Source organism: Camelus bactrianus, chromosome 4, assembly GCF_048773025.1.
Source record: "Camelus bactrianus isolate YW-2024 breed Bactrian camel chromosome 4, ASM4877302v1, whole genome shotgun sequence".
NCBI lineage: Eukaryota > Metazoa > Chordata > Mammalia > Artiodactyla > Camelidae > Camelus > Camelus bactrianus.
The window spans coordinates 57,150,284-57,166,753 of NC_133542.1; the positions used below are offsets into that span (position 1 = coordinate 57,150,284).

The 16,470-nt window shown below is 45.8% G+C and overlaps 1 protein-coding gene and 2 long non-coding RNA genes across 4 annotated transcripts; 2 read left to right on the forward strand and 1 right to left on the reverse strand.

Moving 5' to 3' along the window:
• Positions 1-935: 935 nt before the first annotated feature.
• On the reverse strand, positions 936-12,075 carry TXN (thioredoxin). Its single transcript, XM_010970091.3, has 5 exons — positions 11,916-12,075; positions 7,664-7,768; positions 7,159-7,218; positions 1,669-1,734; positions 936-1,208 (listed from the first exon to the last, which is right to left on the reverse strand). Exons 1-5 carry the CDS (start codon positions 11,937-11,939, stop codon positions 1,146-1,148), a joined length of 318 nt encoding a protein of 105 aa, XP_010968393.1. The 5' UTR covers positions 11,940-12,075; the 3' UTR covers positions 936-1,145.
• LOC123612840 (uncharacterized) lies at positions 3,200-7,741 on the forward strand. The gene is made up of 3 exons (XR_006720113.2): positions 3,200-3,337; positions 5,260-5,414; positions 7,603-7,741. It is a non-coding gene; the product is annotated as an uncharacterized LOC123612840 (long non-coding RNA).
• A 95-nt stretch (positions 12,076-12,170) lies between the features above and the next one.
• Positions 12,171-16,065, forward strand: LOC123612842 (uncharacterized). 2 transcript variants are annotated; one of them, XR_012506500.1, is made up of 3 exons: positions 12,225-12,877; positions 13,048-13,139; positions 13,364-16,065. It is a non-coding gene; the product is annotated as an uncharacterized LOC123612842 (long non-coding RNA). The 2 variants fall into 2 exon arrangements; XR_006720115.2 differs by lacking the exon at positions 13,048-13,139 and having other exon boundaries at positions 12,171-12,877; positions 15,789-16,065.
• The last annotated feature ends 405 nt before the right edge of the window (positions 16,066-16,470 follow it).

Sequence of the window (16,470 nt, forward strand, 5' to 3'; positions counted from 1 at the left end):
TTTGGCCTCATAGGATATACCGATCATTCATTAGTTTGCCTCCCTTTTCAGAATAAGCTGTATGAGAAGGATGTCATCTAGCTGTACCCCTAGCCTAGCACAGTGCCTGGCATGTAACAGGCATTCAATAGTACTGAGACGTTATCAGCATCCCGATCTTAGGTTCTTAGTGTTTCTTTCCTTATCTATCACTTTGCTAGTTTATTCAGATAGTTACACTGAGAGGCAGTGTAGCAGCTGAGAACACATACTCAGACTCCAGACCCCCTTGGTTTGAATCTCAGATCCTCCACTGACTAGTTTGACCCGGGAAGTTACTAACCTCTTTGCCTGTTTCCTTGCTGGGAACTGGGTTTTACAGTACCTACTTCATAGGATAGTTGCAAAGATTAAATAAGAATGGTGAGGGGTGTATGATTAACTGTATGACATTATTATACAAATTAAAAAAATTTCTTCCAGCCCTCTGCTGTGTCTAGAACACAATGTTCTCTGAATGAAATAAACAGTAACACCCACACTCTTGACCACTTGGGTTGGAACTTCTGTCTGGCCTATAAAACCAATTTCTCAGATACTTCGAGAGAATCAAAATTCCCACAGTAATGATTGCAGGAGCTCCCTCGTGCGCCGCCTATGAAGAATCCCTAATTGATAGAACAAGAGTCGTTAGCAGAATTGGCAGCTCAGTATAACCTTTGGGACAGGAATCTCAAAGAGAGCATGGGAGATTTGCACACTAGAACAAAGAATACTATTTTCTGTTCATAAGGATTAAAAAAAAAAAAAACCCACAGAATTTTAACATACTACTCTCTTATCTGTGCATCGCCCAAGGTTTTTCCAGAAATACACTAAAACTCTTCAAGGAATCAGTGGTCTACAAAGTTCCTAAAAAGAGATCAAGAATATATGAAAATAACTAAGACATTAAATATCATCAAATGGCCACTTTTCATTTATTTTGAAAACTATTCAGACACCAGACAGTTTTAAAAAGGGTACAGTTAATATTTTATTGTCACTTATCAGATGGCAGTCGGGCATATAGTTTTCATACTTGATTTTTCCTTTTTGTAAATAATAATAAAAAAAACTACAAGTTTTAAATAGCCAATGGCTGGTCATGTCTTCAGAAAACATGATTAGATTAATTCATTAATGGTGGCTTCAAGTTTTTCCTTATTAGCGCCAGAAAATTCGCCCACCTGCGGGAAGAATATTGAATTGCCATTAGATGTAGTATTGCACCCCTATTTTGTGTATCAGAGATGATCACCGGGGTGGGGAGAGGACATATTTTAAAATTAATACCCATGGATAACACCCAGTTCTTTTAAGTTAAAAACAAAATCTAAGGAAAAGACCCTCAAAAGTCAAAACTCAAATATAATTTTTTACACAAATACCTCTTAAAGATGAATGCACTCTGATATAAAGATGAAGCACCAATCACAGGGATTTAGTGCTAGTTTTAACCAGATCACTTATCAATGAGACGTCACATTATGGACATAATCAATGAAGAATGACATATTTAAATTTTCTCAAAGAAGAAAATGGGGACATGCTCCCCAGTGTGAAGGGAGAAGTCATCTCGGGTTCTTCATTTATACACCATGTTTTCCTGTTGCCCAGTTGTTTTTTCTCAAGGTCAGATGTACCTACCTTTTGTCCCTTTTTAAAAAACTGGAAGGTTGGCATGCATTTAACTTCACACTCTGAAGCAACGTCCTGGGGGAAAGGGGGATAGAGAGGGAGAGGGTAAAAACAGGACCATGAGTGCTGAGCTTTGACAGACATGGCTAAAACCAGATTCTTTTTCCTGTTCCACACCCACAACTCAGCATTAGGACTTTTCTTTTTTAAATATGTAAAGAATGATAAAATGAATACAATGGCAGCACAAAAGCCAAATTGGTTATACTAATTAAAATTATTACTATGTACTCCCCTCTTTGAGAGAGGCTAGCACCAGACATGAGACAGCAGCTCAAACTGTTTAATCAGGTATTTTACTGGAGTGGGGTAGGGACAGAGATGATGGTCAAAAAGGCTAAAGTTTAGTGTTAGTGAGAGGAACGTCAACTTATTTGTAAAGGAGTTGTTCAAGAATAACAAAGTCATGGTCATCCATAGGGACAGCTCCAACGCTGCTTTTTCTGCTTTTGTTTCAGAACACCTCACTCCCAACACTTCGCTCACACTAGCTTGCGGGGCGGGGCGGGGCGGGGCGGGGGGTGGGGGGCGGAATGCCATGACAGTGGTTTGGTTTGGACAAGAATTTCAGCTGAACAGGTCCATCAGGGATTGAACCCATCAGCCTGCCACTCAAGAGGGTCAGGAAAGAAATGCAGAAGCAAGCAGCACGTTAGCAGTAAAAGCTGCAAAGGACAGCAAACAAGGAGGCAGAAACCCCGAGAGTCAGATCACAGAAACCAAAGAACTTTCCCAGGAAAGGAAGGTCAGCTTGAAACACCATGGGGGCTTCCAGGCTGGGACTGGGAAGTGGGGGCCACAGGAACCCAAGCGGTCCCGAGGATGAGCCACCAGTAAATGGGAGCACGCCAGCCTCACTTCACCCCCCGCCTCTGAGACTGCAAGTGTGGTTTTACATCTTTATGAGTCTGCGTGTGTGCTGCCGCCAGCTCGGGCAGGAAGGGAGGAGGACACTACTGTTGACGAGCTCTTTCCTGATAACACTGACGTTTTCTGTAAATGCTGGTAAGAGGAGGCGTGGGGCAGTAATGGCTGGAATAAAAATGGCTAGTATACACGGAATGCCTGCTATGTTGTTCCGGGCACTGAGTACTCACTGAAAGCAACAGTTACCAGGAAGGAAACTACCAAGATAAGAACATGTGACAAGACCATCAAAATGAAGATCATAAAATTTGAGTTGTACCAATTTATAACTGCAGTGACTCCCCTGTAGTGTGAGCATCGAGATGGACGATGGGGTGGAGAGCTGAAAGGTAACTACGAGCTGCACACATCATGTTCTGGACGAATTGTGGATGAGTAATCAGGAAACCAGAAGATGATGAGTTAGAAGGGTAGAGGGACTGGTTTAGCTAAAAGGTTGAAACTGGTTGTCCAGGGGGCTGAAGCTGGTCCAGACATTAGGCTTGGCTCATGTAAGGCTTTAAAAAAACCTCTGAATTGCTTACCCACCAACAGATACCTCCTGAACTGGAGTATTTGGGAACACTGGCCTGGACCCCCTCAGCACTGAGGAGAGCAGCTGTTTACCGTGGTTCCTTCCTCTCTTCCTGGTACTTGCAAGCAGCCAGATGGATACTATCTTTCATACAAGCAGTCGGCAGGGGCCTCAGAGGTGGGTGTTGGTTTTGTTTTTATACCCACAGGGGAAGGGCAGGAAAGTGGAAGTGGTCTGGAAAGGGTGAGCTAACCCTCCCTACTTTTAATCGTCGCCACTTACGGGGGTGCAGCTGAGCTGCATCACCCGGGAAGGCATGCAAGCCAACAGGACCCAGACGCTGATCACAACTTTCAGATGAAAAAGCTACTCCCAAAGCTTTCTCAGCAGAAAATAGAGGGTCCCAAGCAATAGAAACGATAGTCTAATCACTGTTCTGATTCCGGGTGCCTCATATCCCACCGCGCCAGAGCTCGGCATTGCTGTGTTGGTACAACTGCTTAACTTACAATAGGTCCTTTAAAAAACAAGCCGCCCCCCCAAAAAAAACTAGAAACAAGATAAATGCTCAGAAGTGGGGTCAATACTTGGAGAAAAATTCTAAGTGTTTCTTAAACCACGTTCATATATTTTATGTCTTAAAATTGCTGTGAAGTGTTTTACATGGTAAACTCTGAGCTAGAGCGTTAAGAATTCTCTCACTGGGTGTGAATGTGATTTTTAAAGGTGACACAGGATTCTGTACCATAACTGAATTCCCCCTCCCCACTGGGCTTTTAGTTAATTTGAGACTTAGACGCGTCCTTGTGAATCAACTCAGATTCATTCCAGGGTAAAAAAAAAAAAAAAATACTGCATTATTTCAGAATGTCATGATCAATTTCCCAAAAACGTTGGATTGAGATTGAGTTAAAGTGAGACGACTTTGAGAGTACTAACATTTTAATAATACTGAGTCCACATCCAGGAACACAGTCTACCCGTCTAGTAAAATCTTTTATGGACCTCAGTGAAGTTTAGCAGTTCTGTAACTAATATTTCATCTCAACTGCCTCAAGTTAATGTTTTTTTTTTCCCCTTTTGTTTTCTAGTACTTGTTCCAGGGACTAATTTGCCTATTCCTGTAGGGCTTTGAAAGGCGTACATAGTTTAAAAATCCTAATTGTTATTTTTGAGGTTTTAAAAAACATTCTTCATCCAATCACTTTCCTCATTTAAAAACAGAAAGCTTGCCACTCCCTAACAACACCCCCTCTTCCCATTTTTCCCCCCTTTTTGGGTAAACAATCTAAACTTGTAAAATTCACTTTTTTGGGCAGTGCAGAAGTTATAGTCATATAAACACCACCATCCTCAGTTTACGGGACTCCTCCCTTCCTTCTCCAAAGCCTCGTCAGCAGCTCCTTTGTTGTCAAACCCTCTCCCCATCCCAGCACCTGGCGACCACTGATCTGTTCTCCATCCTATAGTTTTGCCCAATCTCAGCTTTTTATTAGTGAGTCTACACCACGACTACACTTTACCTTATTACATTTCCTTCCGGTAGTTTCTAGCTTAGCGCTCCATGGAGCCAGAATAACTTTAAGCCTGCCCTTGCTGCCTCTGTTGAATGCATCCTTGGCTCCTCTAACCAAAATGGAAACACATGGCATTTTAAAGGTTGCAAAACTATCGGGCCTAAATTACTTTGTTTCTTTTAATTTATAAGTATCATTCCCTGTAGAGCTGGAAGCAGAGCCTGCTGTTACGGAAATAAGATCAGTCTACTGTTCTCAAAACTCGTGCTCCTATTTCTCTGAATTAAAAAAGAAAAACTTTTGTATATATATTATATGTCCATTTGAATCTATTACACCAAGAGAATCTCTTCCAGCCCAAGTGTTTAGAGATTCTTCTATTAAAACTGGATGCTGCCTGCCCCAGAGACCCTATAAATATTAAGTGCCCTGGGTCTGCAGTTCATGGGCAGGAATTATATGTATAAAATTTTCTTTAAAAAAATTGAGTTCTAAAAACATGCCATCTATTTAATGATAATGATCTAATACTCAAAATAATGAGAATGATATAATTTTTATCCCTCACCTGTATTCTTTTAGAGCCAAAACTGAGGGGATGTTTACCTACAGAGATCCAAAGCAAGCAGATCTGCTCATGTAATTAATAAACTCCACGGGGAAAAACAACTCGCCGCTTGATAAGGAACTGCTTTTGGTCTGCATTACCTGCCTTGCTAATTCTGCTGCGTGGCCAGGTGAGTAGGGGCTGACAGACTGTTGCTACGGGTATGGGATGACCAAAGGGTTCTGGAATTAGTTCAATTTTTAACGCTGCAAAAGATCAATAAGGCAATTTAGATGGTGTAATAGCAGTCATTAAAGGTATTCAGAGAAAAAAGACCCATACGTTGCTCAAAGTGAAAGGCCTACTCCTATTTGTGAGAGGGTCACTTCAAGGTCCGAGGTTTAGACACTTTCAGGGTGACGATGAGAGTGCCAGCTAGACAAGGAGGAGCTGTCCCATAGAAGCCGGGGCCACCTCTGCACAGCTACTCCCCAAGGGTCTCGGATTAAGGTAGACAGCAGCTGTCCTGGTTCAGGAGTCAACTCCATGGGCTCCGCCCTCAATCGACCTCTCTTCCTTCCATGCTGCAGTCCCCCTGTCTGTTCAGTGGGGGCGCTAATAAAAACGGTTCTCACAGTTACTCTCTGGATTAAATGATATAACGCAGGCAAGGGCTTGGTGTAGCACTGAGCATGGTAGGGCTTCCACATAAAAACTGATTCACCTCCCAGAAAGGCTCAGTACCAGTTTCTCTAGTCCCTCCCCGGTGCCATTTTCACCTGGCCAAGGTGACCATATAGAAAAAATTAGCCTATACATTAGCTTAAAACAGGGAGTGCATTTTCCCACCCAAACACATGTGGTCTACTCTTATTTACTGGGACACATCGGAATAACTTGACAACCATACAGACTCGTTCATTCTACATCTGCTTCATGCAGGTAGGCGTGCGAGGTGGAGGGGAAACAAAGGTGAACAAGAGAGGGCCCCAGACCCCAAGAAACTGACAGAGATCAATCTCATCTAAGCCCAGCAACTACCTTACTTAGTCTGGTGTAAAAGGGGGCAGCTGGAGGAGGACTCCCGGAGAAGATGTGAAGCTTAGGACTAGGAGGTTGTCCTGCAGGAAATAAGGATGGGTCGAGTAGAGAAATGTGCTGAGAAGCAGCAATCTGGTACTGGGAGGTGCTCACAGGTGGTGCCACACACCCCTCTGTATAGACCCTTCTGGACCTTTAGTAGGCATGCCATGTTTGTGTAGCGAGTAAGCAAACTTACAAGATTGGTGGGCAAGTATGAAGATCTGGTCTTAGACTCAAGGGAGACGAGAATGAGCCTAACGTAGAGGTCACTTGGCCAGGACTGGAACCTGGGTCCGGCGCCTTTGTTCCCAATTCACACCCTAACCCGCTCCCGCCCCACTGGGGCTGAGCAGAACTGCCCACACCCATTTAAATCCTGGATCTGCTACTAACTGTAACTCCGTGGCCAGCCTCTCTGGGTTTAAGTCTGTAAAATGGGCATGGTAAGACCAAGGATTACATCAGTCAATACGTGTGCAGCACACAGAACTGTGTCCCTGGCACACGAAGTGCCGAACAAGCACTTTAGTTAAACCAGCCTTGGAATGTCCCCCCAGATTCTCCTCTCAACTGTCTGGCACCTTGGTGTTTGGACTTTTCAGTTTTTATCTGTTGAGTGTGGGCTTTTAGAAAGACAGGTGACTAGTAAAGAGGATGGCCATTTTAGCTGAGGATGTGACAGCATAGCTCTTGCTACCTAAGATGAAGCTCGATTGGCAAAAGCACCTGTTCTTCTGAAATACACTTTTAAGCTCGGGTTGTAGTTCTATCTTTGAACACAAGCACTGTGCAATTCAGAGGAAAAGGCCAACGCGGGAAGGTCAGCCGTATCCCAAAGTTCAGCCACGTACCTGACAGTCATCCACGTCTACTTCAAGGAACACCACGTTGGAATACTTTTCAGAGAGAGACTGGAAAATTTCAAAATAAAAAAATTTACCAAGACTGAGCCTGGGTAACGGCAGTCAACACACTCAAGCTTCTTAAATGAAAACTTAAAAGTAGGGACTGAAGATCCAGATATTAAGACAAGGGACAAGTAAACAGAAAGGACATGCTCTCTGAATCAAATTCTTCCTAGTATAACCCACTCTGATTCCTGAACCTCCAATAAGGCCTAGGTTTCAACTTGAAGAAGAGCGAAACCACTGAAGACAGCCAGATTAACTTCTGCCAGTGTCTTCACTGGGCTGTATGTGTCAACCCTAAATCAAGCTGTAACACTATTACCTGTAGACCAAAGACCCACCAACACCCAGCCAAACCTCTTTAACTGTCCTGTCCTTCTTTCCTAGCTGCGCGACCGCTGACCCAAACACAAACGGCTCGCAAAAGCAGAAGCTGGTCACTACTTACGTGGAAGAAAGGCTTGATCATTTTGCAGGGCCCGCACCACGTGGCCGAGAAGTCGACTACCACCAGCTTATCTCCCGCACTGTTCAAGGCTTCCTGAAAAGCATACTAGAAAGGGGACGAGAAAAGCATGTTAATTTAAGTTACATTTATTCCCAACAGCTCTGATAAAACCTGATCAAATGTGACACAAGGTACAATCTGGAGTTCCTGCTTTCAGGGCTCATTTTTTACTAAAAAAAAAAAAAAAAAAAAAAAAGCACACTTTGAAGAAATCTTGCTGTGTTGTGTTGTTACCTGATAAAATGAAAGCACGATGTATGCTGTATCACTGTTCTTATCTTCATAAATATTTGTAAAATACTAAGCAAACAAATGGCAAATAAAAATAGACACTGGTATTAAAAATATTTCCACAGCAAGTCTAGGTATATAGTAGACATTCACTAAATGGTGGAATGATAAAGGGTCATGTCAACTGAGTAACTCACAAAGGCACAGAATTTTGCATATAAAACACAAGGGCTTTTAAAAACTAACTTTTTGATTAAGCTAATACTGTCTATGGTAGGCTACCCAAAAGCTAAAAAAAAGGAAAATAACCTCCTTCAAATCCTTACACTTAACCACTGTTGACCTTAAGCCTATTTCCTTGTACTTTTTAAAATGGAGAGTCCAGAACTGAAATCATTCTGTTTACCTATCATTGATTTCTGCCCTCACTGTTGACCAAATGAAAAACAGTTTTAGTTCCTTATGAAGGGCATTTTCTTTAGATGTTATTTTGTATAAGCAATGGGTATTGAATAAAATTCCACCAGCAAAATTGATCAATTCCCTTACCACCAACCTCTCTGAATAATTTACCAATGGTCTTGCTACTGTAACCCTAGGAACCTAACCTTCTATGATTAACAATAACCTCATTTTTAATCGCACTTAGACAGCTGGTGCTGACCGAAACCAGGGCCGGAAAGAGAAACCCAAAACACAAACATCTGTATCGGTGTTCCTCAAGGGGAAAAACGCCAGTCACATTGGTTTAATTAAAAACTGACACCCCCCTCCCCCACCTTGGAAGCTGAGAATCAGACCAGATCTGGTCCAGGAAAGAAGGAAAGTAAAGCACTATTAAAGCACAAAAAAACCACTAAGGTGAATTCTTCTGACGTTACTTCTTTAGATTTCTAATTTCTACTTCCATGTTTTTCAGGGGAAACAATTCACAAATGGTGTTCCCGAGAATGGTATGACTTCTGTAACCTCAGTCGTGCAGGTACAGACCTGCACACACACAGAAAGTAGGAAGCACAGAAATTATTTTTCCAAACTATCACTCATTTTTCCAGATGAATTTCCTTCAAAGCCTTCCCTAATGTGATTTTTGTAGGTCAAACCAGCCATTCCTTCCTGCAAGATCCAGGCAAGACTGGAAAATAAGGAATGACAACGTCTGGTCAGATGAATACACGGTTTTGTGAACAAGGCTGGCCCTCAGTAAATACTGGTGAGGTTACTTTCAACTAGAATATCTTTCAGCAGTAATGCTGGCTTCACTGAACATGAGTCACAGAACCAGGTGTATGTAAGACAAATTCTATTCCCCGGATACTTAAGTTTGCCTAAAACAGAAATGAGTCAAGATTCTCCTGCTAAGAAGCAACCACAATTTCTAGCTCCCAGAAGCTACCAGTGAGGATAGATAAGGGTCCCCATCACTGACAAACATTCTGAAAACAAGGTGGGGGCAGGTAAATAAGCAGTCTAGTAACCCTTTTCCTAAACATACACATTCCAAAGGCAATCAATAAGTGTAAGAGTGATTTACAAAGCATTTTAGCAGAGTGCCTGTGTTTTTTTTGAACGTTAGGAGTTCAATAAATAGCAGCGACCATTCTTAGAAAACTTTTGATTTCTTCTTCCTCACATCTACAGTTCATTACCCCACTTGTATCTGAAACAGATTCCAGTGGCTCTAAACTGCCAATACCTCAGAGTTGTCTTGGATGGCCACTGACAACAACATTAGTCCATCACAATGAAAATCTAAAGTGTACTCAATATTTACAAGTAACAGTCAAATTAGTTTAATTTCTGATTGACCCTGGTTCATGGTTTTGAGGATCAACTGATCCAGGTGGTGGTCCTTTTCTGAGTAATGAATTTCCCATCACCCTCCTACATTTCCTCATTGATGAGGGGAGGAGGGTGCTGTAACCATGACAACTAAAATAGACAAAGGCTGAGAAGTGCTCCAGTAATCACTTTTCTACTGTAGTGAATGGATTGTGAGACAACTAATGTAGACCACTCAGATCTTCTCACTCCCTTAATGGGTTCTTACAGGTTCTACTGATGAAGTCACTAGACACAGAAGACCACCCCCCAAACCCTTATAGACTGTTACTTGCTACTCAGTACTATTGAATAAAAGTATGTGAAACAAAACTTAACATTAAGGATCTCTTTTTTTCAACCAATAAGTTGCTAATTTTAATGTAAAAGCTCATACACACACACACACACACACACACACACACACATGATTCCAATAGGAATCCCACTAAGATTGATCAAATTGATTAAAGATAAGCCAATTAACAGACTGGTTTTTCACAGACTACAACTAGCCAATCAACATAGGTGGGGAGGACAGAAATTCAGAGTCGCTAACAATCAACGATACTCAAATGAGAGCAAGACAACTTTTCTTACAAATGATTTGGCCAGCGTTGGAGGGAAGAAGTTAGCGTGAAGCGTGATGAGGTGGGAGTGCAAAGAGCATCTAGAGACATTTAACATGCCTTAGAAGGTTCACATCCCTTGACCCAAACCTGCACAAGACCCTAACCTGAAGAAACAGCATGAACTCTGTACAAAGTGTTATGAACAAAGACATTCACTGAGAGCATCGAAAACTGCCTAAGTGACCAGCAATGTGCTCGGATATTGAAATGATTAGAAAAAGCTTCTAATTACACGGAAAGTGTTCAGGCTAAATTAGACAACAAATAAAACCCTCAGCAAACACAAGTAAAATGTCAACTACTAGGAAACAGGAGCAACCAAAATTTTCTACAGTGCTGTGTTATGTCTTCTGATAGTAAAAGTAACAGTAAGACAAGGGACCATTAACGGAGAACGTTCCATTTCCGAAGTCAATCCCAGCACCTAACAGGTCGGGGCACTCCTGCTTTACTGGGGTGGAGTGTATCACAGGGGAAACGGTTTCGAAGGGTCTCCCACTGTTTGGGCAACATCAATTTTCTCCCACTCTTTTCTGGCTCTGCGTTTAACATCCACCTCTTGAGTGGCTACAGTACACCTAACATTGTGTTTAGGCTCTGCGTTTTTCGAGCACGAGAGTATTACACTTGTAATAACTCTCGCAATGCAACAATTGCCTCGGGCACTCTTCAGAGGACAAGTGCACCACGGGGTACGGCTGCTCCCAGGGGGACTCCTGGCTTCGGCGAAACCCATAGGTCGTGGGTGAATCACAAGATGGGTAGGGCAGTGGAGGCCCCTGGGCCCAGCCGTGGGGATTGAGTCATTCCAAAGCCAGCGGCTGCCGGAAACACGCCCCGCGCAGCAGGAGGAGTCCGGAGGGCGCCGCCAGGACTTAACTTCCTAGCGGCCACCTGGGCCCCTTGGGCCGGTGCACACGAGGTGGGGGGGGGGGGAGGGCCTCCACCCCGGAACCGCCCCCTTTGCTTGGATGCAGCCCGCGTCATCGCTGCCGGGCTGGCAGTGATGGAAGGAGCCGGGGGTCTCCGCCTCGATCCGCTCCCCAGGGAGCTCACCCCAGCCAGCGCGGGTAGATCATGCCTCTCCCCGGGGAGGGAGTGGCGGCCAGCAGGCCTGGGCTTTCTCCAAGGAGCCCTTCATCTCCCTGCCCGGGTCGGTGACCGGATACAAATGGGGGCCAAGGGCTTGGTCCCTCTATCCCCTCACCCAGTTGGGGCTCCCCAGGCCGGGGGTGGCGGCGGCGCACTGGGGGGTTCGTGCATAGCCCGCGCGTCCTGGGCTCCCGGACCCCGCCTTCCAGGACCCCCTGTCCCTCTCCTCCCTTCCTCCAGGGCATGCTTCACCGTCTCGGGCGTGACCAGGCCCGGGCTTCTCGCAGCCCCAGGCCGAGCCGCCGCGTCCCCTTCCCCTAGGGATGCGGAAGGGCGGCCTGCCCACCTGCGGCCCACCGCCTCCCCCAGCTGCGGAGGCTGCACGCCGTGCCCTGGCCTGCCCCAGGAGCACGTACCTTGCTCTCAATCTGCTTCACCATTTTGACTGCTGGAGTCTGACAAGCGACCTTACGATGGAAGAGATGGAAGCGGATTCGAGACACCTCACACAGCTCGCGGAGGGCGCAGCCCGCTTTCCCTTTATAGCTACGAGGGACGGGGCGGGGCGGGCGCGCGCTCGCGCGCGCGGCGTGCGTATGTCGGGAGCGCGCCCGCTTGCTCCTCCCGCGCCCGCCAAGGCACCGGGGCTAGGCTCCGCCTCCCGGAGCAGCAGACAGGGAGGCCCCGTCTGGCAGGGGGCGGGGCTGGGGCGGGGCTGGGGCGGGGCTGGCAGGGCGTGGGGCGGAGCTCCAGGGAGCCCTCTGGGACCGAAACTTTCCGCGTTGCCAGCCCGCACCCCAGCTGGGAGTAGGGAACCGTTGGGGAGGGTCATCCGGGGACCTAAAGTGCGTGTGCACTGTGCACGGCGGGCGGAGGCAGGGAGGCGGCTGGCCACCCCCGGAGCCACAGGCACCTGGGCGGGGTCCGGCCACGCCGCAATCGAACGCGCCCAGGCTCCAGAAGAGGCCATATAGGATTCCTGGAAAAGACCCGCCACATTCCCGCCCCCAGTCCCGCGAACCCACAAAGTGCTGAGTAACGATTACCAGGAAGTCTCTCTCTGCGTGCACCCGCTTCTTTCCGGAATTTACCGTGACGGTTCTCTTCTCTACCCTCCTTCTTTCACGGGTGAACTTGCTGCTCCAGCGTGACACAGCACTTTAAGGGACTGGCTGGGCTCCTCCGAGCAGACTGCTGGTGTGGGTTCTCAGTGTGGCCAGAGTGACGCAGTTGTGACCCTGAGCAGACCGTGAACTCCCGTTCCCTCAGTTTTCCTTTCTGTAAAATGAGCATCAAGATGGTCCCTAACTCCTGGTGGTGGTATTTTGAGGATTAAATAAAGTGCCTGTACATTGATGGGGCCAGTGCTCGGCACATGGTAAGCGCTCAAAAAATAGTTACCATTAAAGCTGCTGTTAGTACTAATTAGTCTTGCTTGGTGTCGAGGTGGCGGGGAGGGGGAGGTGGGGGTGGGGAGGCATGCTGAGCTGGGAGGCTTTTTATTTATAATGGCACCAGTACACACAGGTGTGTGAGTTTTTCTTACAGGTGGTAGAGCCTGGAACAGAGAAGCAGGCCATTTGCGTTGATACAGGATTGCCTGTTGCAGGCTGGGTTTGGAAGACTGGGGATTGGGAAAGGTGCGTATTCTAGCTGGCATTAGGAAGCCAGGAGGGCCTGTGGGTAGCTGGGAGTAGAAGTGGGGAAGCTGCTTAGCTGGAGAGAGGCATGAGAGCCAGATGCCTGGAAAGAGTGGGATGAATTGGGGCAAGAAGGTGGAGCATGATTTTCCGATGGAGCAGCTCTCGGTGCATCTAGGTGTGATTGGCTGGGATGGTGACATTCCTCCCTGGCTTCTTCCTAGGGCCCCTGGCTTCCTTCTCTCTGCCCTTTCAGAGAGGAATGAAGAAAACCAGAGGTTTTGAACCTACTGTGCAACGTTTCTGGAATGTTGAGGAGCGCAGGGCTGTGGGTAAGGATGTAGACAAGGGACACGTTCTAAGGACAGTCCTAGACTGAAGGAGGAACTTTTGCATAAAGAATGAGGACTAGTAGGGCACAGAAGAGTCCTCGTGGGGTACCAGGAGCAGAACATGGCTTTGCTGCTGCTGTATCTTCAGCCCAACTTTCATCCCAGCTTCTGCGCCTCTCTGTTAGTTGTACATTTTATGTGGGAGATGACAATAAATGATTGCGCTGTAGGAAGGGGAGGTACAGATCTCCAGTGGCCATCCAGTCCACCCTCTGACATCTCCTCTTCAAGGAAGTTCCAAATATCCAGTGACACAATTAGAGGAGGTACTGACCCCACTCCACCTTCCTGGACCAACATAGAGTAGATATGGGGGCTGTTATGATGACAGAGAACAGGGAACTGGGAGGCTAGCATGTGTGTTAAGAGGCCAGACTCTGCAATTAGATTCCCTGTCCTCATCCCCACTCTCCCACTGAGTGGCTGGGTAACCCTAGACAAGCCTAAATGGCCTTCCTGTGCCTCAGTTTCCTCATCTATAAAATGGGGATAATAATACCTTATGCTATTGGAAGGGCTGAGTGAGCTAAAATATACATAAAGTGCTTAGAACCATGCCTGGTACGCAGTAAGTGGCATATGAACTCGGATTATAGGCTATTAAGGGAATGGTGAAATCCTTCTGGAATGATGGCAGAGGTGGAAGGGGAGACCCGAGAACAGATGTCAAAGCCCTAAGTGAATTAAGTCATCAGGAAATTAGTACAGAACAGTGAGCTCTATAACATCAATCTCAAAGGAATTTTTCCCCTCACAGCGTGAAAGAAAAGTGGGCATGACCTGGCACTACCCGAAGAGGAAGATCCCCTGCCACAGGGGCATGGGACACTTAGTCCTTAACAGTTCAGCTGTGGCCAGGAGGTGACATTCTGGGAAGAGAGTGAGGTGTGGAGGAATTGCTGGGACAGCCCGGTGAGGGAGGTTCTGTTTGTACCGAGAGGTCGAGGCGAGAAGAGGAGAGAGGGTGATGGAAAAGTCGTGCAAGGGCCTGGTTCTGCGCATTAGTCAGAACTCGTAAGTTTTAAGAAGAAATTCCAAGTCAAATGACTTCAACAAAAAAGAATTAGTAGCGCGTACTCCCGGGAACTCCAGAGCCCACAGATGTCCTGGGAGCACCGTGCTTATTGTTTCATTCTCAGTGGGCTCTCCACCTAGTGTCTCCACCTAGTCCAGGCTCCTGCAGACTTAGGTCCCTACCGTTTTAGTGTCCCGGAAGGAAGAGCGCTCCTCTCCCCGTTCTAGTAACTGCCTGGGATGCTGCCATTCACTGACCTGAATTGGGGGAGGGGTGGGAGGGGAGAGGCATCAGCTTTGCTTGAACCAATCATTTCCACCAGGAGTGAGGAAAATCCAGGGGGTTACCAGAGGAAAGGGGAAATGCATTTTGGACAGGCAAAATTGGTATTCCTACGTCATCTGGAAGAGCAGAGGCTTGTAGCCTGGGTGATGAGCTTGCTTCAGGTTTCCGGGTCGGTTCAGTCTGAGGCTCCCTGGGGAACCAGAAAACTAGGTTTGCTATCTTTGTTCAGGTCTGACTTGAAGAAAATGCAGCCCTAGGGCTTCTGAAGCAAGCTTTTCTCAGATGGTAGATTTCTCTAAGTATGGCCCTCGATCGCCTCCTTCAGCATCGCTGAAGCTACTTGATGATACTGCAGATTTCTGGGCCACACCCGGACAGACTTACGGAATCGCAGTCTTTTGAGGCAGATCCCTGGAGTCGGCATTTTTAAAACAGTATCTCAGGTGATTAGGGACACTAAGATTTGATCAGTTTTGCCCTGGGATCTCCAAGGGGATTCCCGCATGAGTTAAGCTTAAAGACTGTCTAGAAGGAGAGTTGCAATGAAGAAACACAAAAGAGAACATGGTAAGTGGTATAAAATTGGGAGCTCAAAATACTATGGTAAAGAAGATGGAAGGCAAAGGAACAAATAAAAGCGTGGAACAGTCCTTCAGTGCCGGGCCTGGAACTGGGTGTGTCACATCATTCATCTCAACATCCCCTAGAAGATAGATTTTTATTCTTCCCATTTTACAGAGAAAAAATCAAGACCCAGAGAGGTCGTCTGGTCACATTAAATGTGCACCAATTCTTAGACCTTGTTCCTGAAGGGGAGGAAGTGTCAGCCCAGTTTTCAAGCCAGCCCATCCACATATCTTTGAATACCCCTGGTTTCACCAGTGACAAATATCTAACATTCCTTATGCTAATTTACAAACTCTAACTGTAAGGGTATTTCCCCTTTGCTGCTTCCAGATTCTTTCTTCTCCTTCAAGAATCCTGTGCATATCATTACTGAAAAAAAAAAAAAAAAAAGAAGAAGAAGATGAAGAAGAAGGAGGGAAGAACATGACCCTCATCTCACTTCTTACAACAAAACCAGCCGTACAACTTCTAGAAGAAGATGTTGGAGATCATCTTTGCAACCTTTGGGGCAGGTATTTCTTAGGACACAGAAGTCACTAACTAGACAATAAAAAGCTAATAAATTTGACTTCATTAAAATTTAAAACCTCAGCTCTTGGAAAAACACTGGGTTTTGTTGTTGTTGTTGTTGTTTTTGATGAGAAGGCAGATCACAGACTGGGAGAAGGTATGCTCAATACATCTATCCAACAAAGGGCTTATCTCCAGAATATAATGAACTTTCACAACTCAATACTAAGATGAACAACTGGTAAAAACATAGTGATAACTGGAACACACACTTCTCAAAAGACACATAAATGGCCAGTAAGTACGTAAACAGACAGATGCTCAACATCATGAGTCATCAGGGAAATTCAAATTAAAACCACAATGAAATGCCACTTTTCACCCACTAGACTGGTAAAATTTAAGTGGCTGATATCACCAAACGTTGGTGAGTTTGTAGATTAACTAGAAACTTCCATAACATGGCTGATGGAAGTGTAAAATTGTACAACCACTTTGGAAA

What these genes read in the sequence shown, in the direction of transcription:
- TXN (XM_010970091.3), bottom strand. Translation starts at nt 11,939, where the DNA reads ATGGTGAAGCAGATTGAGAGCAAG. An exon ending in TGAAGCAGATTGAGAGCAAG is followed by an intron (nt 7,769 to 11,915) that starts GTACGTGCTCCT and finishes TCCCCTTTCTAG; the next exon opens with TATGCTTTTCAGGAAGCCTT. An exon ending in TTTTTAAAAAGGGACAAAAG is followed by an intron (nt 1,209 to 1,668) that starts GTAGGTACATCT and finishes TTCTTCCCGCAG; the next exon opens with GTGGGCGAATTTTCTGGCGC.